The following is a 21906-nucleotide window of genomic DNA, read 5'->3' on the forward strand; positions in this document are numbered from 1 at the left end:
AAGCAATATACTTCAAATTTCAATCAAAAGAAAACAGTTTATTGAAATCAGATGGCTATATGCCTTATTACATCAAACCATGAGAAATTTTGGGACCAGAAGTAGGCGTAGAAGCTCAGTGAGCTTGACCTTTAGTACTTGTTTCTTTCAAAGCTCGAAGAAATGATACGGCCTTGTCATGATCAGGAACAGTTTCTCTAAGCAGTGGCAATTCGAGTAGACTATTAACCCGTGAGTGAATCAGGGGAACCTTCTCTGGATCCAGAAAGTTCACTCCAAATGCTTCTTCTTGTGCTTTGCACATGCCAAATGCTACCACAATCCAGATGTCTATGAGCCCTATGTTTCTGTTTTCAATCGTAGGAAAAAAATTCTTCATTCCATCTTCAAGCAAGCGAAATTTCTGATGAAATTCATTACATGCCTGTTTTTGGTCTTCTGCAGTGAATATATTGAGCATGGACTCCATCACCTGAAATACGCGAATTATTGTACTACATGAAAAAAAGAGTGGATGCATTTTGTTAACTTAATTACCTGTTGTATATACGCAGCCCAGAAGTGGACTTTGGATCTTTCATAAGGATCTTCTGGCAAGAGTTGAGGTCCATTCTTCCATGTTTCGTCTATGTATTCAACGATGACAAATGACTCGTTTACTGGCTTTCCATTGTGAACAAGTATAGGGACTTTTTTATGAATTGGGTTGTATTTGAGGATCAATGGACTTTTGTTGCTTAAATCTTCTTCTATATACTCAAAAGGTATGCCTTTCACTTTGAGAGCCAATTCAACTCTCTTCACATAAGGGCTAAGCCACATTCCATGTAGAGTTACCTTGTTTTCTTCTCCCATTTTTCCACTCTGATATTTTCTCTGAGTCCACATATATGGTTTTGCTTGTATATATATAAGGCTAGCTAATATGTTGAATCGAAATGTGATTTATAAAATTGTCTGTTGTTTGAATTGTAAGCCAATTCAATTGTTTTTTTTTAATGACAAGAGCAATGACAGAAGCTGCCGTTTCTTTATGTCCAAGTTAGCTAAGTGATGTTGATTCAAATATATTTAGGAGATAAAAGAGTAATCTTGTTCATAGCTTTGATGTCTTTAATTATTTGTTCAAATGCAAGTGACAACTTTATAGATTGTAATTTGTAAACAGTATCATCACTGAGGAACTGCAGCTTTCTTTCTTTTTAACCCGGCTCTCGTAGCTTCCATCTTTTTTGCTTCCTTGATGACTCGGTGCCACAATCTTAAAATTGAAGGTGGAGGATGCTTACCGTCTCATAACCCCTTCTTGTCAACTACAACTTATTTGGTAGTATTTTAAGGTAAGACTAGGACATATATTTTTTAAAAATAAGTGTTTAGATCAGAATGGTTGACCAAACAACTATATCCATTTAGAAGTGTGTGCTCAAGATAAGTTATTCTAGTTCTGGGGCTACTAAAGCCATTATAGACAAGAAACTGTGAACTTTTAAGGAATTCGTTTCTAGTTCTTCATTGCAGATGGATAATTCAGAGATATTTGACTAAAGTAATTAATATTGTCTTGTACCAACATATACAACAGAAAATTATTAGGGTAGAAAAGCTAAATATACTATCTTCTTCAAATGACTGTCTATTTATATATATATATATATATATATATATATATATATTGATAGACATTAAGGTTTACGAACAAAGTTTCACTTTGATAGCTGGATAGATTGAGAGTCTACACATAAGGTGTAAAAATCTCTTTAGGGTGTAAGACTTTTTAGAAAAACATCATGTAAACTTTATTCAAAACGAACAATATTTAAAAGTATGTTTGGCCTAAGTTGATCTAGCCCAACTATGGCTAGGTTTACTTTCCCATACAAGTTTAGAGACATATATAACCAAACAAAAGATTGTTAGCTGTGGTCTGATACAACTGCCTAAAAAAAACTCAAAAAAGTATGGGTGACACACGATGAATTTCGAAAGTCCATGTGAACCACATGTAACCCAGTTCCAAATATAAGAATTTCTTAATGATGTGATGCCTTTTGAAAAAACAAAACAAATTTGATCTAAGAATAATAATATCATATCATGTTAAGAGTATCTTTGAATTGATTTAGTCTAAATATAAAAATTTCTTAATGATGTGATGCCTTTGGAAACAAAACAAATTTGATCTAAGAAGAATAATATCATATCATGTTAACAGTATCTTTGAACTGACTTAATATAATTGAAATAAAGATTTTAGAACAAAGATATTTCCATCGAGCAATATTGGCTTCCCATTTGGGTATTAGATATTGCATAATTCTCTTCCACTAACTTCAATTTTTCAGAAACATCACTTGCTACTTTCACTTGTGCCTCTTCACGAGTAGTGATGACACGGCGCATATATGCTCTCAAATAGCTATATTTGTAAGCGTAAAAATGATTTCGACCACTTGTAAATTAAATTGGTTTTTTCAGAATATAAAATAAAAATAGGTTTATAAAAGATTATAAAATCAAATCTCAGCCAAATAGTTTCACTTCACATAAAAAAAAATTCTCCCAACTCTTTTTTCCCCTCTCTTTATGTATTATCATGTACGTGCATGTCTTCCCTTTTAATCTTCCTTGGCGTACCCAAACTAATTATATATATTTTTTCATATTTTAATACTATCAAATTGAAATCAAATATTTCTTACTGCAACATTTGCATTATTTATTGGATCCTTTCTTTTCTTTTTATTATACTTGATGAGATTAACTACTATTCATTGACAATCGATAAAATTTAATCTTTTTTTTTGAGTTACTAACTTTCAAAATTAAATAATTTTTTTAGATAAATATAAAATATGAATCAAATTATTAGATTTCGATTAATCATGACGCATGCATTGGTCAAATACAAATTCAATATTAACTGACATGTCACAATATTGAGGGTAAAAGGCTTATCAGATTGTAATTAGTGGGCACTATTGAATGCTCATTAGTATGGCAATAGTCAAATCTTTAATCTCTTACTGATGCGAATTGGTGACATTAATGAAGCACTTAATCAATGTGGGCAGGGACATGCGAATTGGACCAACTTCAATTCTCAATATTTTGGTTATTTTATTTTTTTAAAATCATTGATTTTGATTGATTATCGAATTTAATACGGTAAACTTTTAGATACTCAGAAACCTTACTATCCACAGAAAGTCATATTTCTAAAAAAAACAGGTGAATTGAAGTTGTTCTTATTTGTCATGACCTACTGTAAAGACTCAAAATTCAAAATATTCAAATCGATTATTTCAAATTAAACTTAACAGAATCCAATCCGATCCAACCTCCTAGCTTATTTGGATTGATCAATTTAGATTGTGATTTCTTCAATTTGAAATTTTCGAACCACCTTTAAACATGCTACATAGAATTAGAATAAATTAATTTGCTATAACCTAATATTAGTGTATACTATAACTTAAATTCTTCGATAAAATAGACAAGACAAGTACACGCAACATTGAGCTAATTACATCAAAAAGCAAACTTATTAATCAACCATAATTACTTGTTTCATTACGATATCAAATATTGGATTGAAACCTAAAGCCATTTTTCTTAATAAAGTCAAGTCTTGAAACAAGCTTGTCATGTGGAGGCAGAGTTTCTTTCACCAAAGGCAGCTCAAGCAAAGTAGTCACCCATGAATATACAAATGGATTCTTTTCAGGGTCCAAAATTTTCGTTCCAACTACTTCTTCTGCTGCCTTATATGTAGCTAGTGAACACACAATTATTATGTCTAAAAGCCCCAAATTTTCAGCACATATTTTAGACCTTCCCCCAGGGAAAAAATCTTTCATTCCTTCTTCCATTACTTTTAGTATCTCAAATAATTCATCAAATGCTCCTCCCTCAACATCCCTGGCTGAAATGAATGCTTTCTTCATGGTGTCCGATATCTTCAAAATAATATTTGAACAGTGAGACGTGAAGAATATACTTTCTGGAAAAAAGATATATACAGTCGAGTCTTTTTATAACAACAAACATATCTTAATATGAAAAAATGACTTTTGTCATATTAAACACGTCCATATAATAACACAAAAAGGAAAAAAAAAAAACATAGAGAGATAACCTGAAGGCAATAAGAAGCCCAGAGACGAACTGTGGCTCTTTCATAGGGATCTTCTGGTAATAATAGAGGCTGCAAGTTGTTCCAAGTTTCATCGATATATTCAAGAATCACGAGGGACTCGGAAAGAGGCTTACCGCGGTGAAGGAGTAGCGGAACCTTCTTATGGATAGGATTGTACTTGAGAAGAAGAGAACTTTTGTTGCTCAAATCTTCTTCTACATAATCAAATGCTATGCCTTTGATTTTGAGAGCTAACTCCACTTTCTTTGCATATGTGCTAATCCACATTCCATGTAGTGTAACTCTATCGTTTTCCTCTTCCATTAATTCTTTTTCTACTCTCACTTTTTTAATGTTAATTAAATAGAGATTTTCCACTAAGTACAAGCTACAGGTTTCTTTCTATGTCATGTATATAGAGGTATGTTTGTCATGCTCGAGGTTGATGTCACGTCAAAAAAGAAAAAATATATACAAAAACATAATATTATTTATTATGTCAAGAATGGGATTCGAACCCATGCCCTTTCGGACCAGTACCTGAAACTGGCGCCTTAGACCAACTCGGCCATCTTGACATTTGTTTTCTTAAATTTACAAACATATATTACAATTCTTTTTGATCTTATAATTCTTATGAACTTCTGTTATTTCTTGTATCAAACTACCAATTATGTATCATCTAAAAAAAAATAAAGTTTGATCGCACTCAATTATCAAAAATCAGAGTTGGACCAAATCAAATTGAAAACCGCATTAAATTGTAAATCGAGAAAAAAAGTAATTCCGTTTGACTTGATTTGACATTAAAGAAAAAAAAATAAGTATATTGAGTTGGTTTTGTTTTAACTTTAAAAAGTCAAGCGGAAAGCAAAACCAACTCAACATTATATATATAATTTTTAAAAATTATTTTATGTATTTACTTCAATATAATTTGTTAATATTTCTTATATATTTTCATAATATTTTTTTTATCATATTATTTTAAGGTTGATTAAAATTTTGAATAGTCTAATAAAAGTTATAATGTATGTAAGTAATTCAAACAGATCTTAAATAAGAACCAAATCAATACAATTGGTGATAAAAAAAATAATCTAACTCATATACTAAGAATGATAATAATGTTAAATATTCATAATTTAAATTTATTTTAACATAATTTATACTTTAAAATTATGATCATTTTCAGTTTGACTTATTTATTTATTTTATATGATTTCATTATTATTGTGTTTGAATATATCACATGTATATTTCTTCTTAAAAGTAATACTTTAGATAATGCAGTTAACGATAAATTGTGTTTCCCAAAATTAGGGGGCTAAAGTGCGTACGATCCAAACTCAAAGGTGTAGCCAAAAATGGGGTAGCCTATATAAGGCAGGCGGTTGAGAGGCAAGAAGACAGAAAAAGAGAAATGGAATCGTCAGGGCAATGGCTGGAGAAAGCGTTACTGGAGCTATGTGGCAAGATTGAGAACGGTCTTGATTTAGATGCTGAGATTATTTCTGGGCTTGTTTCTTATTGTGAGCTTGCTCCTCCTCTAGACGCTAAAGAATATCTTGATGTAATCTTCTTCTTCTTCCCTTCCTCCATCTATAGATTTTCTTGCTTTCGATTTTGTGTTCTGATAATTAGGGTTTTGAATTCAGTTGAAAGTCCGTAGTTGAGAGTTGGGTTTTTTTGAATTTATTATTGACTCTACTCATTGACATTTGAAAATCAAAGGGCATCTTTGGTTAGATGCAAGGGGATAATGTGTTTTGACTCTCTATTTTGATCCCAGTGTTACTTGTTGAAAAACCTGTGGGAATTTTCCTTTGTCTTCATCTTCTTATTTGTCTTTTCTGTTTCTGGTTCTCTTTAGCCTGATTTCGTGGTTTCAGTGTTTAGTTACTTTAGATTGGTTTGCTTTTTCTAGATGTCTACGCTGATGCTCTAAAGTCGTGATTGAAAAGATTGTGAACTGGCTTTTAATCCACTCGAAACTCTTAAATAATGAAGCAACACAGTATATTTGAGATTTTACATTCATCAGCCATCGCCACTATTTAAATGGATAATAAATAATATACTGATTTATGCACCTTATCCAACAAGAATGCAAATTAATTTATAACTTGAACCTCCCTCTTCTTCTTTTTTCAGTAATCAGCAGTGAAACTACTCCTTATGTTGTGCTTGTGTACCTATTAGGATTATGTGCTTATATGTTGGTAACTTCATGTAGATGCTTTTGAACACTATTGTTGACATTGCTCTTTTGATTTATTTATTTGTTTTTCCTTCAATGAAATCTGATAATGCTTCAAGTAGAGAACATTTGAAAATTTACTGAAATTTGCTTTTTTTAATGTTAATTGTACAAAAAAATTAACAAACAGCTAGTGTTTTGGCCTAATCAGTGTTGTCAATCCACACTTAAACCTTGAAACTAGGTGCAATGCAAGTTGGATGCTTCACATCTTTCAGATAAGGCTTCTGATCCAATTTAACCAACAGAAGGAAAAAGTTTGCCTTTTCATTGCAGGCCTCAAGGCACCAACTATGCGTCTTAGGGAAGCCCATCAGCTAATTGCTTTCTTAAGTTAACTTTATAAGGCCCATGATCTTTATCTTTATAGAGCAAAGAGTTGGCACTAAACCGATGCATTTTATCCTGAGAAAAAAGAACAAAAAGATGGTAGCATTTTGTTTCAGTGACAAAGGCGCTAACTTTGTTTCTCAGCAAGGACCATTCAATCTGATTTCTTAAGTTAAATTTACGATACCCATTGGCTCAGTGTTGAAGAAGTTGTATTAACTAATAAATAGGGCCGGAAAAACAATTTATAGAGAACGAATATGGAAGTATTGTTGGTGTAGAAAATCAGAAATTAGCTAAAAAAGCATTTACAGAAAATAACTGAATTCTAACTTGATTAAAAAAATTCAAAATGATTCTGAGACTGACATTTTTTTTACTTGGGGGGGGGGGGGGGAGAAGCCTATGTGCTCAACTTTTAATCATTTATCAATTGATGCCTAATGTTTATGGACAGTTTGTTTTTATTGTATCTATGTCTTTAAGTCTTCTTCATATTTAGAGAATGTGTAGATTAATGAGAAGGCGCTTCTTTGATGAGTCTTTCTAGCATACATTCCCTTCCACCTGTTAGAAAGTGAAAATTACCTTTTCATTTTTGTATTTGAGAACAGTCCTAACTGGGAACTTGATAAGACCTTTTTTACGTTGTTACTTGCTATTGGTTGTCAAAACTTGATTTCATGTGACGTTACCAGTTCAAAAAAAAAAAAAAAGAAACTTGATTTCATTTATGTAAGATCTTCTTTGCATATGACCATGCAATTAAGATTATGTTTGGTCCTTTCTCTTATTGGTAACAGTTGACTGTAGTTTGTTCATTTACTGACATCTTTTCTTTCTGAATTCTCTATAGAATATCATAGGTCAGGATGCTGGAAAAAGTGTGACGGGTGAGTATTTGAGACGGAGAGGTCATTCAGATTTATACCAAGGTACTTCTGCTTCCAAATTGCAAGCATATGTAAAGCCTCCTTCAGGTGATAGTCTGGCAGCTGGAACGAAAAAACAAGTACGCGCACCAAAAGAAAGTAAAGCCTCAAGTAAGCAGGAAATCCTGAGCACAGCTGAGACATCAAATGGACGAAACCTACAGAGAGGAAGTCAAGGGAACTCTACAAAAACAACTGCACCTCAATCCCAAGCAAGTCAAAAAAACTCTAAAAAGAAAAAATCAGAGAAAGTTATTTCTCTTGCTGAGGCTGCAAAAGGTTCCATAATATTTCAACAGGGGAAGCCATGCTTATGCCAAGCCCGCCGACACAGGCTGATAAGCAACTGTTTATCTTGTGGGAAGATAGTCTGTGAACAGGAAGGTGAAGGGCCTTGCAACTTTTGTGGTGCACTTGTGCTGAAGGAGGGAAGCTCATATGCTGGATTAGATGAAGGTCCAGTTCCAATTTCCGATGCTGAGGAAGCAGCTGAAGCGTATGCAAAGAGGCTAGTTGACTATGATCGGAACTCTGCAGCACGTACGACTGTTATCGATGACCAAAGTGACTACTATGAGATTGAGGGAAACAGCTGGTTGTCGAAGGAGGTATGCAGTGTACTGATTGTCAGAACATTTCACTTTGCAAGACTTGGCTTCTATGATGATACTGACTTATGTTTGTGATCCTTCTTTCCCTCCCCTTTCAACAGGAAAAGGAAATTCTGAGGAAAAAGAAAGAGGAGATAGAAGAGGCTGAACATGCTAAACGAAATAGAGTCGTAATGACTTTTGACCTCGTCGGCCGCAAGGTTTTCTTTCATTGCTATTAAGGAGGATGTGCTTTTTCCTTCTCCCTTTTGTCCTTTTATCTTCTTTTTTCTTGCGTAATCTTTTTCTTTGTCATGTAGGTTGAGAAGTGGTTCTTATCTTGTTCTTTTGTAAATTTCGTTAGTCTTGCTTTTTCAATCATCAAGGCAAACTAGTGTCTTCTTTTGTCTGTTGACTGTTGATTCCTATCTTTTCTTTATGTAAATGTGCTGCAGCATAGCTCAGTGTTGAATACCATGTTGATAGAGATTAGATATCCAAAGGTCTGGCCTTGACTCTAATCAAAGTCAAATATGAGATTCATAGTCCAAATAAAAATATAAACATTGGGCTTGATCACAAGTTGCATTAGAGCATTGATCAATTATCACTACAATTGGTTCTCATGCAATTCCACCATCTTTTCTTTGATGGTCTAAAAAGAGTTGGAATTTTCTTCAACCTCACTTCTTTTTGTCACCCCCAGTTTCTGACTGTTTGTGCTCACTAGTTTCTGAGTTACTACTTGTAACTTTTTGGTTTATTTTATTGAAATTTTTAGTTGGAGATGCATTATGTATTGTGTATTCTTGTTTAGTCACGGGGCTTAGGATTACCCTCTTTTATTTTTTTTCTTTTTCTTGGTGGAAAGGCATTAGTCTTGTAGCTTTCTCGTAATAACCTCAAGAAAGCCGGCTGATTGCTTGAAATAAATTTATATATCTTAACTAAAATACCCTTTTTAATCTATATTTCTGCAGGTTCTTTTAAATAAAGACGAGGCCGCTGAAGAACTGCAGAAGGGAATTCTCTTCAGACCAGCAGAGGGGAAGGAAGCAACCCGCATCAAACCTAACCCAAACCTAAAGGTACAACCTGTCTTTGTGGATCCAGGTCCCAGGAAAACCCCCAAGGAGAAGAATAATAATAAAGGCCCGAGAAATGGCTTGTGCTTGGAGATTACTGGGAGAGTGCAACATGATACCAGTGAACACTCACGTTTGATCGTAGAGGGCAAGCTACATGGATCTTCAAGTAGCAAAATCGTGGCATGAGCCATCTATTAATAGTACAGTCGGAACTTCAGATGACTCTTAAGTGTACCTTTGATTACTATTGAGAAGTCTATAGCTTGACCAATTGAGTACTCACACCTCCAAACATGTCATCTTTCTGGGGTAGTGTAGAAACTTACTCTTATAAACTTGCTATTTTAAGTTCTGATTTATCAAGAAAACAATTCTCTGCAAATATTTGTTTGGAGTGGGAATGAACTTGGTTGTCATCTTTGTTCGATGTTCATCCTTCGCCCTGTAGGCGGACGCCCTGCATGAACTGAGAAAATGTGTGCAAGAAAATTGCATCTTTTTTTGTGACTTGTGCTTTTGTTGATTTTGTAGTTTGCGCATTTTTGGTATGCTGAGAATTGCCTATGAAACATAGAAGGTGCTAAAGTGAGATGACAAATTTATTGTTTTATAGAATAGCAAACACAAATTCAACATTTTATCAGCGAAATGCTTGTTTAAATACAATTTCATCTTTCTAGTAACCTTCCATTATCAGAACTATATAGGTTTTGCTTGTGATTAATTTTCACAATTATTTGAAATTATTATTTTTTCTTCACACAATTATTTAAAATTATTCTTTCTATCCAATAATATTTGTCCACTATTAAGTATTGGAAAAATTATATATAATAACAAACTAATAATCTAAAATAAATAGAGTAGCTAGGGTTTGATTTAATTGTGCTCCATAGAAAACGTTTGCAAAAAATTGTCAGGCGCCTCTCTCCCAAATATCTCGCTCGCCACTCTCCTCCAATCTCTCGCTCGCTTCCTCACTTTTTATACAAATACAAGCGTATAAAAATTGTTTCTAATTGTATAAAGCAGAGAAAATTGTATAAATACATATATTTTTGTTCCCCTCTCTCCCCTCTTCCAGATCTCTCGCCACTCTCCCGAATCTCGCTCGCCACCCTCGCCTTTCTCAGTTATACAAACAGAAGCGAAATGTATAAATTGTGTTTTTGTTTGTATAAAGCGTGAAAAAATTGTATATACACATGCAATTACATATATTTTCGTCCAATACACTTATAATTATACAATAAAAATATTTCCCTGCCCAGTTTCTTTTGCCTTTCTCTCTTTTTTGTTTTATACAATTTTCAAATTGTATCTAATTTCTCTCATTCCCGTTTTATACAATTCGATTCAATTGTATATTCCTTATCAAGTCACTTTTGTCTTTCTCTCTTTTTCATTTTATACAAATTCAAATTGTATATAATCGTTCTATACACTTATAATAATACAATTCGTTTTATACACTTCGTTTTTATACAGTTCTCTGCCCAAGTTTCTTTATCTTTCTTGTTTTATACAATTTGCTTTAATTGTATATGTATAGCGAATTATACAGTTTCTATATTTGTTATGGAGCGCAATTATGCAAACTTTATATGTGAAAGTTGCCCATAAATATTTTTGGATATTTCAAATTGATACAGACAATTATCGTTTGGGTATTTATTAATTTTCTTCACTTCTCAAATCGGTACAGAAATTATAAAAATAAAAAATAAATAGAGAATCTGAAAATAAATGATGGTACTCAACAATGAATGTATATTCTATTTTTTTCCTTATAAAGTCAGAGTGTAGTAAAAACTGAGGCCACCAACTTCCAGTTCATTGAAAACATCGGATTTGTCTTTGTCAAGTAATGTCCGATGTCTTATACTCCAAACAACCAACTACTGTAAATTCCGATCAAACACTTGTTTTGAATATACATCGTGATTAATCGAACAATGGTTTGATCCTATTGGAAACGCAGCGAAACTCCTCTTTCCTGAGATCCGTAAGATTTCTATCCTCAATTTGATGATTTCAATTCTTGCACAAAATTATGTTTCCTAAGTAGTTGTTTAGTTGTTTTTAAGGAATTTGGACAGTGGTTTTGGTTCTCTCCTGACGCCAATGTTTCTTTTTGAGATTTTTATGTAGTTCAGATATTAAAGAAACTTGATGTTGGATGATAGAAGCCTCACAAGTAGTGTTATGTAAGAGTACTAAATTGGAAACCCTGTGCTTTTGCTCCTCTTGTCTAGAGAATAAGTTCTTAGTTACATTGACTTTTACCTACTAAAATTGCAAAGAAAGCACATTTACTCATTTTATTATTTTTCATCTTTTACTTGTATTTATAAGGATGTTTGTTAAGTGGCAGAGCCAGGCATTCGAATAAGAAGTTGTTATTCGACCACTTATATATGTGGAAAAAGAGTTTCCCTATCTACATAGTGTAATTTTTTACCCTTTTGGCTCAGCCCCTCTTTTGTCGTCTTTATGTAAGTGCTTGCATAATTAGAGTAACAAGAGCCTATGATAGTTACTTAACTACTTGATCATATTTCTCAAACTAAAATATGTTTTTTAATATGAGGGTAGTCAATAGCCTCTATATCTACATCCTCAACGATTACTATTCATGACAATGAGCATTATCTTCTTTCATTGTTTCCATGTCATCTGAAATCTGGATGAACAATTCTAGGTCAATCATGGCGATAAAAGGAAATCCAGGAGATAAAAGAAGCAGAGGCCCTGCATCAATATTTATTGTAGCTGGTCTTTGTTGTTTTTTCTATGTTATAGGAGTTTGGCAAAGAGGTGGTTTTGCGAAGGGGGACGGCAAATCTCTTCAGATAACAAAAAAGGCAGAGGACTGCAGCATTCTATCCAATCTAGAGTATGAAACTCATCACGGCGATCAACACGGTCTGGTTGATGATCCCAAACTGAAAATCAAGCAGTTTGAACCTTGTGGTGAGCAATATGTTGATTATACACCGTGTCATGATCAAATGCGAGCAATGACATTTCCTAGAGAAAATATGAACTATAGGGAGAGACATTGTCCTCCAGAAGAAGAGAAGCTGCATTGTCTTATTCCAGCCCCAAAAGGCTATATAACTCCTTTTCCATGGCCGAAGAGTCGTGAGTATGTACCTTATGCAAATGCACCACATAAAAGTTTAACAGTTGAGAAGGCAGTGCAAAACTGGGTACAGCTTGAAGGTGATCTACTTAGATTTCCAGGTGGCGGAACTCAGTTCCCACATGGGGCAGATGCGTATATTGACCAGCTTGCTTCTGTGATACCAATGGGAAATGGCACAGTTCGAACTGCATTGGATACGGGATGTGGGGTGAGTGAAAATTTGTAAAAGCTTGCCAAAATATATATATATATATATTATGAAATAATTTCACTAGAAGGCAGCAAGGAGATGCAGGGTTACAAAAAATACATATGTTAGCTCTATTCCGAGGGTAGGCTATGCTATGAATGGGCAACAAAATAGATTAAGTAGAAATCTAGCTTTAAGGGAGATTCCTAGTTACTACTTGAAATTAATATATACTGATAGTTTTACAAGCCGTCTTAACTTCTCTGATAATCTTAATGCACTTAGTCTTGCTACAGATATTTAACTACTGCTTTTTCTTTGCACTATCTATCTGGTAGTTTTACTCCTTTTCGATGAGTGCTTTAACTTTGCAATTTTAGTTGAGATCAATTTTCATGAAAGACGGTAGTTTGCATCATTATCTTGGTTTCCTCCTCTCTTTTTTGTGAGGTTAAAGCTTTTACCTTTTGTTTTGTTGCCATTATAAATGATGTATGTTTCAATCCAAATTCAATTTCTATATGTTTGATGAATGGAATATGCTATCTTAGGTTGCTAGTTGGGGTGCATACCTTTTCAAGAAAAACGTTATAACCATGTCCTTCGCGCCAAGAGACTCACATGAAGCTCAAGTCCAATTTGCCTTGGAAAGAGGCATACCAGCAGTTATTGGTGTACTTGGAACCATAAAATTGCCATTTCCATCAAGGGCCTTTGATATGGCTCATTGTTCACGTTGTTTGATTCCATGGACTGCAAACCGTAAGCATCTCCTCTTTTTTCTGGATCTTGTGTTCTTTCGATCTTTTAATCTAACTAGAAATCTGACTGGTGTAGGGGATTGCTCCACTTGAGAGATCCCCACCTATCTTGTTGGAAATTATGTGCTTTCGTTTGACTTTCACAGATCTTTTTTTGGTGTATATGTGATACCTTGGTGACACCAACTAATTCAGATTAAGACTTAGTTTTGCTGTAATATTTTCATTAGATCTGGTATTTGTGGGATATTTTCTGTTTGGTGAAAGACTTATATGTTAGCCTAGGGTAAATATTATATTTGGAGAACCTCTATTTACAATAATTTAATGTGATAACAGAATAGACCCGAATAGAATGCAATAGATATGCAGTATCCAGATAGCTAACTCCAACTAATTGAGATCATCCTGAATAAGTTTACTGATTGATATGATACCTTGGCTTTGGGAGCAGAAGTTGTAAGAAAATTTATCAACTTAGACCAAATTATTCCCCAAAAGATATTGCTCTACAAGCTTTTATTTGGCAAAATTATCCTGTATTTGTGGTGTATGGTCTCCTGGTAATTCAGCAACCATTCTCTAGTACCAATTGTCAACCAAGGATAATCCTAGATTGATTTTCCCTTTCCATTTTGGATTGAAAAATAATTCCCACTTTAAAATGAAAACTGTCCTACATGTCTTCATTTTTCCTTCTTTGTCCCCCCTTCCCCTCCGGTTTTAGAGAAAGAACTTTAGGAATAAGGCATGTCTCTTTTGTTTTGGTAAGTGTTATTCAGAAAGAAGATAGTGCATGTGGAGGCCAACGAGGACTGGATATTTAATCTATTGGCTGTTTCTGTATTTTGGAATTTTTTTAGTTACGTTCTTCCTTCAGTTATTTCTTATTATTTTCTGAAAACAACTGAATTACTCTTTTAGGTGGACTGTACCTGATGGAAGTGGATCGAGTTCTCAGACCAGGGGGGTATTGGATACTTTCAGGTCCCCCCATCAGTTGGCAGACTAATTATAAAGCTTGGCAACTACCTAAAGAGGAGCTGGAGGAGGAACAAAGAATGATTGAAGAGATTACTGAGCTTTTATGCTGGGAAAAGAAGTATGAGAAAGGTGAGATAGCTATATGGAGAAAACGTGTAAACTCCGAGTTCTGCAGTAAACGAGATTCCCGTGTAACTCTATGTGACCTCTCGAATTCAGAAAATGTCTGGTAACTCCTTGTACTTTATAATGTTACTCATCCAAACATTCAGTTGTCAAATCGCAGAATGATTAGGATTTTCTTCTCTTTTGTTGTGTTATTCAACGGATGTACAAAGCTGTAATTGCCAATTATAATATCAGTTATAGAGGATTGCTTTTATGATTTTTGTCAGTCTCTTTAGTTCACGTATCTTCCATTAAGATTTTGAGTGGCAGAGGTAATTGATTACATTGCAATAGTCAAAGGGGATGTTAATTTCTAGTTGACAAGTGAGTTTCTTGTAATATATGTATTCTTCTATTTTGTTGCCGTGTCCTATGTCTTTTTTCTTCTATGGACAAGCATGGTACATACCTACAAGCACTTGATGTTCCATGCCGAAATCAGTCCCTTCCCTTCTTTTAGAGATTATGATATGTTGAAAACCACGAAGTGTGGTAAATAGCCCATTATGAAATATGCGTACGACACTGCTTCATTAGAAGTACTGAATAGCATTACTGTTTTGAAAATAAAAGGGAATCTGGGGATTTTGAGTTTTCTACAACTTTGGTGATAAAGTTTTTGGTTTCAATCTGATTACATGATATTAAGCCAAAAAATTGCTATAGGTATAAGAAGATGGAGGCATGTGTAACTCCGTATCCTGAAACAATCAATTTGGAGCAAGTTTCTGGCGGAGAGCTCAAGCCATTTCCGGAGAGACTTAATGCTATTCCTCCAAGAATAGCAAGTGGATCTCTTACTGGAGTCTCTGTTGAATCATTCCAGGAGGACAACAAGTCGTGGAAGAAGCATGTGAAAGCTTATAAGAGAGTTAACAAGCTCCTTGACACTAGGAGGTATCGCAATATACTAGATATGAATGCTGGCCTAGGAAGTTTTGCTGCAGCGCTAGAATCATCTAAACTATGGGTCATGAATGTTGTGCCAACTATAGCTGAAAGGGACACTCTTGGTATAATATATGATCGAGGCCTGATTGGCATATACCATGACTGGTAATTATATGAAGCTCCCTCATCTTTTCTCATTGCTCTGTAGCATCAATTCCTCCTTCGTATTATTTTTTCTGGACAGTAAGTTTTATAAGAATAAGTACAGATAAAATTGTTGTGGAAACAGGAGTATGTTACAATTCATTTGTCCGACTGTTTTTAAGTTTATTTTGAGAGATGATTCCTTTTCTCTCTTTCTATTTTGTTGGAGTGGCCTCAGATCCTATCGTAGTTTAAATTCTTAGACATGCTTAGCATAGCTTAAAGTTGTTAAATAATGATAACTAATTTTTTCGCATCTTATATGTTCCCCTCTCACTTATCATTGAAACAAAGCCCTTAAATCTTCCAGTTTAGTGATAGTGCAATTGCGTTTTCTTTATATTTTACTCACTGAGTAGTTGCTGCTTCTTGATACATGACATATAGGAGGATGCATCTTCATTTCATGTCTCACAAATATAAACGTAAAAATTTATATTGAAGATAGGATACTGTAAGGACCCGTTGAACTCAGAATGGATAGAGCTATATATTTGTAAGGCAAGGTCAAGCTGACAAAAGCTGAACAAAGACAAAAGCTCATCCAGCACGTGATTGAACCTTTTACTTCATACAGTAATCTGTCCATGCCCTTTGTAGTGATTTTGAAACGAGAGGAATAGATCTGTCCAGGATGGGAAAGACTTCAGATGCAACCAGCTTTTCACATTCATATACCTGTGTAGTTTCTCTCAGGACCATATGGAAGGGAATTTGTCTAGTTTGACCTCCATTCATTATCACTACTCTATATAGTCCTTTCAGATAACATCGTAGATATTATTTCTACTCTGTGTTGCATGTCTCGGCATTCTCAGTTGACAGTAATAGTGTTAGAGGACTGCAGTTTCTTTGTCTTGCAGCCTTTTTAGATCCTCCTCTTGCATATGCATCACAGGTAGCTTGAGGTTTTACCTAAAAGGGAGTTTTACATGATTTCTTGTGTTTGTGATGCTAAAATTGCAATAGTATGAACCAACCCTTCTCTGTTGGTGCTGATGTTCTTAATTCTTTTATGTTCTTTTTTAAGAATAGGGGGGATTTTGGTATCATGTGAATTTGCTATCTTGAGCTTTCCTCTCTTATTGTTATGTCATTTTTTTTTCCAACTTTCAAATTCAGGTGTGAAGCCTTCTCTACCTACCCTCGGACATACGACCTTATTCATGCAAATGGGATCTTCAGCTTATATAAGGACAAGTAAGTTCTTCAGACATAATCTTTAGAATCTAGGACATTGCAATTAGCATCTACCAATAGTCTGTCATAAAGATAACTCCTAGCGGTAGGAGGACACCATATTATATAGAAGATAGATGATACAGTTTTATGAGAACCTTTCTATTTTTTTTTTGTGTATGTGGGATTTTGGGGGGGGGGGGGGGGCATACATCTAATCTATGTGCACATTGAGTTTGGCCTTTTGTAACTTTTTGATCTTGCCACTACTGCTATTGCATCTGAGTTGCTTTACTTGCAGATGTAATACTGAAGACATTCTACTAGAGATGGACAGGATTCTTAGACCAGAAGGCGCAGTTATTTTCCGAGATGATGTAGATATTCTTGGCCAAGTAAAAAGAGTTGTATCTGGTATGAGGTGGAAAACAAAAATGGTAGATCATGAGGATGGTCCTCTTATCTCTAAAAAGGTATTGTTTGCTGTCAAAAGATACTGGGTTGTTGGAGAAAACAACTCAACCATCTTACGGTGAATGGCATGACAAGACAGCTTATTTGGCAGATAGTTAGCTATCTGATTCTTGGCCAGAGTTAGTATCATTCTTTTCCTGTGGGAGTTTAGAGTAGACAACAACAAGAGCAATCTCTGCTGTTTGTCATGGATCTTTTTTTATTCTTCCTACTTAGTGGTTGCAGGTAAGAAAAGTTTTTAGATCTCTTATGCCTCATTTGATGTCTATTAAAGGGCTTCATTTTGATCTCCTTGTGTAGTATTGTTATCATCACTAAATTCTTTTCTTGTTTTGCTATATACCATGTATAATAACAGTTCTTCATATATTCCAGCTGAGCAGAATGAGTTATGGTTGGGATATGTTTACTTTCTTATGTCCTATTGTACGAGAATATCTTGACTAATTGAAGCAGTTTATTACAGAACTAGATGTGGTCATAGCACAACATCTAGGAAAACGCTGAAATAAGCTGATTACGAAGTGGAGGTTTGTAGGAAGATGGTATTTAGTAAATGTAATCACACCCTGGCAGGTTACTCTCATTGTTGAAACAGTTAACTTTAGCCAAATAATTTTCTGGAGAAGATTTAATTTAGATTTATTATATAAAAAATACTCCAAAATCTTATTGAAATCTAGTAGCTTTTCAAGTCTATGAGTGTTTCACTAACTGAAAGAAGTGGAACTCAACAAATAGCTCTAGATATGCAACTCTCTCCATTTTGTGTTGCTGTACTTGGTAATCCAACTAGTCATGTACCTGACAAGATCTCCAAAATCAGTCTGTAAAATTGAAACCTCTAACCGTCTGCGGGGCAGGCAAATCATTCAATACTGAGTTTTGTGAAGGCATCGAAATTCATTATGGTGTGGATCGTGTTATCTTGAGTCCCTACCTTTTGGGGGCTCACTTTGATGAGTAGTGGACCTTTGTCTTTGTTTTTGAGTCTTCTACTGAACCTCTTGTTATCTGATGCCTAGCTATCCTCATAAGCCGTTGCATTTATTCTATGTAATTAATATGTTTTCTTCATGTGGATGTATTGACTGTCAAAAAACTGCAAACTATTAGGTGTATAATGGGAGATCTATTTAGTTGAAAGAACATTTGAGGTACTGTAAAGTCTCTGATTTATCGTCTTAGATTTGGTGAGAGATTACAAGGCTGGGCTTCTCTAAACACGTAGGATCCACCACCTTAAAGCTGAAGGACCCCCCAACCCCAACCAAACACAAACCCCTCTGCGCTGTTCCCTTGTGGTTCTATGAAAAGCCAATATTATAAAGGAGTGCATAAAGAACCAAGAGAAAGCAAAACTTCTTCAGTCAGAATTTCATCTTTAACATAAGCCTCCCTTCAGATATTTTGACTCCTTTGTGTATGTTACTTACCTGCTTCCCATGAACCCTTTTGATCGACACCTTTGAAGCTCTACTAATACATACAACTCCTATCGAACTATAAATTTCTTTAACTCTCCAGAAGTAGAAAACATATTTTCTCCATGTCGGCTGATGATAATGCAACCGGCCTTCGTGTTGCATCATTTTCCTGTTACCTCAGCAACCCCGAGGAGAGCTTTGTACACAAACTGAATGGGGGTGCAGTTGAGCCTGCTTTTATTTCACCCCCTGAGACACCATTTTCTGTTACTAAGGCAGCTACTGCAAAGCCATCCTTAAACGGCACCAAAGATAACCTTGCCAATCTTCGAATGGAGTCTTTCTCTTCTTATCTCAAAACCGGGGAAGACAACTTTGCTTTTAAGGCTTCAGGAGCTCCAGTTCGAGATCCTACTATTGCTTTTGTATTTCCTCAACAGCCTTCGTTTCATAGTGCAACGCAACTGGAACAAATCAAGTCCAAAGATGGAGAGATTAGCATATTTGGTGCTGACAAGTACTTCAACATGCAACTGGATTATGGAGCTGCAGCCTCTCCAGCTGGGGTAAAGTATAGGGGGAGACTGAATGAAGGAACAGTAGATGTGCCCCATGTGAAGCACAATTCCCAGTCAGGAACTCCTAGCATTTGTTCTGAGTCAAGCAGCTGGAATAGCAAAAATGCCCTGTTACAGAATCTTGGGCAAAATGTAGTGTATCCCACAAAGCAGAAGAAGATGACGAGAATGAGATTTTTGCCTACTTTCACTTGTCAAGGCCCTTGTTTGGACAAGAAAGCAGTGTATGTGAATGAAAGTATAGGACTTGGATTTTCCCAGACAGGATCAAAGCGAAGTCCTTTTGCCTTGAGTTCTGGCCCTTGTGGAACAGAGGTTCAAACACACTGGGATGATCATAATCTAAGCATCGAAGACCAAAGAAAGTCACTGGAAGTGTTTGGGTCTGGCAAAATAGGAAAAGGAGATATAGCAGTGAACTTAGAGAGGAAACTATCTATGTTAACCTGGGACGCCATTCCCAAGGCCCAAAACCTCCATGGAAGCAGCACGGCCTGTGATGACATGGCTAGTGATGCTAGCTCTGATTTATTCGAAATTGAGAATATCTCCAGCAGCGAATATGGACTTTTGAATACACAAACATCAGGTGATTATAGCAGCTGCATGTCTCCAACAACTCAGTATGATGCACCAAGCGAGGCCAGCATTGAGTGGAGCGTTGTCACAGCCAGTGCTGCTGATTACTTGTCAGTTATCTCAGATTATGATGAGAAGAACTTTGGCTTTGGTGATTACACAAGTTCAAGAAACACAGCCAATAAAACCACCAAAATCAAGAACCCTGCTGTCAAAGAGGTGCAAAAAACTCACCCCAGCACTGGGCTTTTAGGTTGCAAGACCCAAAAAGCAGTAAATGTGGCTGAAACTGTGCATAAAGCAAAACTAAGATGAATTTTCCTCTTTTAGTTCAGTAAATTTGTGAGAATAATATATTTTCTTATCATAAAAAAAAAGTGTGTAAAAACTTAATGGTTTTGTTGGAGTTGTACTTTGTACAATCATAGCTTAATCACTATCTTCTTGTCTTCAATAAAAGAAAAAGTTTGTATTATTGTATCTAATTTGTCTTCCTCTCAACTCCTACTCATCAAGTGTCTCTTTATGTCGAGAAAAGCCTCAACACCCTTCCTATATTAAAATCATATAGTTTAAGCTCAGGTTAATTTAAAACCACAAAAAAAGTAACCAAGGCCACCCTTGTCTGAAGAAAAAAGATAAAACACCTATTCATTTTGTTTGTTTTATGTTTCTCCTGATATTCCATAGTTATTATTATTTGAGCATCTCATCTATATATATTGAAACAAAGCTACTTTATGTTTGCCTCACTTTAGAGCCATCAAATCCAAATATCAGAGTAGGCATGCACCCTTTTTTCAACCCCAAAAGGCCCTACTTTTGCTTCAAACAGAAATACACATTTGGAATTTAAACGTAGATGTTGTCTGCCTTGTTCCTTTGGCAAGATTTTCATGACTGTTTGTGAGGTAAAAACTAATTCAAAGTCAATTGGTTACAATCTGGTGTACTAATTCATGTCTAGATAGGACTTATTGTAAAAAAAAACGTCGGTTTATAATTTTTTGCGCAAATATAATGAGGATGATATTACCTATTTTCATATAGTTCGAGAATAATGAGGATTATAGAGAGTATTCGAAGATTTATGATTTTGTAAATAAATTATTAGCTATCATCATGTTAGAAATGTTTTATTTGTATGTCCGACCAAGTTGGTTGGACCCATATGCTACACCCAAATTAATTAGAAAATTCCACTTGAACTGTTTTATATGTAGCAGGTGTACTTCCCAAGTTTATCAAAATATTTTATTCAAATATAATAGTTTGTTGAGCTCCCGTATAATATTTATTTCACAATTTGAATAGTTTTTTCTTTAATTACAAGTTGAATAGTTTGTAATTGAAATTGTGGGTTAATTCTGTCAAAATATAAAATAAATAAATAATTAAAAATGCATTTTATTTTTAATAACTTAAGCTTTCATATTAAATGATCACTCACTTTTACTTGTAATAAAAGCAAGTAATTTAGAGATCATATATAAATTATAATCTCACTATTTTTTAAAAAAAAGATCACATAAGTTGATCATGAAAAAAAACAGCAGGTAAGGAAGTGTGTTTAAATATAGGTAAAAGGCATAATTACACCTTTTATGATTGAAATCTCATAGATTAATTTCTTAATTTAACTGATAAAGTTGTACTATTCCCCTTAATTCATTTATTTTGTAATTTTATATACATTTTGACTTATAGGGATAATGCCAAGTACTCCTCAATCTATGCCCGAAATTTCAGAGACACACTTATACTATACTAAGGTCCTATTACCCCAAACTTATTTTATTAATAATTTTTTACCCTTTTTAACCTACGTGGCACTATCTTGTGGGCCCAACGATGATTGACTTTTTTTTCAAACTAGTGTCACGTAAGCTAAAAAGGGGTAGAAAATTAGTTATAAAATAAGTTCAGGGGTAATAGGACCTTAGTATAATATAAGTGTGTCTCTGGGATTTCGAGCATAGGTTAAG

General features: G+C 34.7%; 5 protein-coding genes and 1 non-coding gene across 6 annotated transcripts; 3 read left to right on the plus strand and 3 right to left on the minus strand.

Annotated features, from left to right (window-relative positions):
* Positions 1-17: 17 nt before the first annotated feature.
* LOC101248761 (glutathione S-transferase U10) lies at positions 18-929 on the minus strand. Its single transcript, XM_004235984.5, has 2 exons — positions 538-929; positions 18-472 (listed from the first exon to the last, which is right to left on the minus strand). The coding sequence occupies exons 1-2, from the start codon at positions 886-888 to the stop codon at positions 116-118; spliced, it is 708 nt and encodes a 235-aa protein (XP_004236032.2). The 5' UTR covers positions 889-929; the 3' UTR covers positions 18-115.
* A 2547-nt stretch (positions 930-3476) lies between these two features.
* On the minus strand, positions 3477-4600 carry LOC101259327 (glutathione S-transferase U10-like). The gene is made up of 2 exons (XM_004236423.5): positions 4139-4600; positions 3477-3959 (listed from the first exon to the last, which is right to left on the minus strand). Exons 1-2 carry the CDS (start codon positions 4460-4462, stop codon positions 3582-3584), a joined length of 702 nt encoding a protein of 233 aa, XP_004236471.3. The 5' UTR covers positions 4463-4600; the 3' UTR covers positions 3477-3581.
* A 35-nt stretch (positions 4601-4635) lies between these two features.
* On the minus strand, positions 4636-4716 carry TRNAL-CAG (transfer RNA leucine (anticodon CAG)). The gene has a single exon. It is a non-coding gene; the product is annotated as a tRNA-Leu (tRNA).
* A 668-nt stretch (positions 4717-5384) lies between these two features.
* LOC101266012 (uncharacterized) lies at positions 5385-9845 on the plus strand. Its single transcript, XM_004235957.5, has 4 exons — positions 5385-5711; positions 7585-8268; positions 8373-8471; positions 9231-9845. Exons 1-4 carry the CDS (start codon positions 5562-5564, stop codon positions 9522-9524), a joined length of 1227 nt encoding a protein of 408 aa, XP_004236005.1. The 5' UTR covers positions 5385-5561; the 3' UTR covers positions 9525-9845.
* A 1143-nt stretch (positions 9846-10988) lies between these two features.
* On the plus strand, positions 10989-17738 carry LOC101258350 (probable methyltransferase PMT2). The gene is made up of 7 exons (XM_004235931.5): positions 10989-11343; positions 12040-12694; positions 13228-13438; positions 14362-14650; positions 15256-15645; positions 16807-16884; positions 17165-17738. Exons 2-7 carry the CDS (start codon positions 12047-12049, stop codon positions 17397-17399), a joined length of 1851 nt encoding a protein of 616 aa, XP_004235979.1. The 5' UTR covers positions 10989-11343; positions 12040-12046; the 3' UTR covers positions 17400-17738.
* Positions 17739-17959: 221 nt separating this feature from the next.
* Positions 17960-20401, plus strand: LOC101267506 (protein PHYTOCHROME KINASE SUBSTRATE 3). Its single transcript, XM_004235962.5, has one exon. It carries the CDS (start codon positions 18887-18889, stop codon positions 20234-20236), a length of 1350 nt encoding a protein of 449 aa, XP_004236010.1. The 5' UTR covers positions 17960-18886; the 3' UTR covers positions 20237-20401.
* The last annotated feature ends 1505 nt before the right edge of the window (positions 20402-21906 follow it).

This window comes from Solanum lycopersicum, chromosome 3 (assembly GCF_036512215.1).
Source record: "Solanum lycopersicum chromosome 3, SLM_r2.1".
Lineage (NCBI taxonomy): Eukaryota > Viridiplantae > Streptophyta > Magnoliopsida > Solanales > Solanaceae > Solanum > Solanum lycopersicum.

Excerpts from the sequence above, each read along its gene's own strand:
- LOC101248761 (XM_004235984.5), bottom strand. The coding sequence starts at position 888 with ATGTGGACTCAGAGAAAATATCAGAGTGGAAAAATGGGAGAAGAAAAC. Across the intron at positions 473-537 it reads GGGCTGCGTATATACAACAG|GTGATGGAGTCCATGCTCAA; the intron begins GTAATTAAGTTA and ends CGCGTATTTCAG.
- LOC101259327 (XM_004236423.5), bottom strand. The coding sequence starts at position 4,462 with ATGGAAGAGGAAAACGATAGAGTTACACTACATGGAATGTGGATTAGC. Across the intron at positions 3,960-4,138 it reads GGGCTTCTTATTGCCTTCAG|ATATCGGACACCATGAAGAA; the intron begins GTTATCTCTCTA and ends ATTATTTTGAAG.
- LOC101266012 (XM_004235957.5), top strand. The coding sequence starts at position 5,562 with ATGGAATCGTCAGGGCAATGGCTGGAGAAAGCGTTACTGGAGCTATGT. Across the intron at positions 5,712-7,584 it reads ACGCTAAAGAATATCTTGAT|AATATCATAGGTCAGGATGC; the intron begins GTAATCTTCTTC and ends AATTCTCTATAG. Across the intron at positions 8,269-8,372 it reads ACAGCTGGTTGTCGAAGGAG|GAAAAGGAAATTCTGAGGAA; the intron begins GTATGCAGTGTA and ends CCCTTTCAACAG.
- LOC101258350 (XM_004235931.5), top strand. The coding sequence starts at position 12,047 with ATGGCGATAAAAGGAAATCCAGGAGATAAAAGAAGCAGAGGCCCTGCA. Across the intron at positions 15,646-16,806 it reads ATTGGCATATACCATGACTG|GTGTGAAGCCTTCTCTACCT; the intron begins GTAATTATATGA and ends TTTCAAATTCAG. Across the intron at positions 16,885-17,164 it reads TTCAGCTTATATAAGGACAA|ATGTAATACTGAAGACATTC; the intron begins GTAAGTTCTTCA and ends CTTTACTTGCAG.
- LOC101267506 (XM_004235962.5), top strand. The coding sequence starts at position 18,887 with ATGTCGGCTGATGATAATGCAACCGGCCTTCGTGTTGCATCATTTTCC.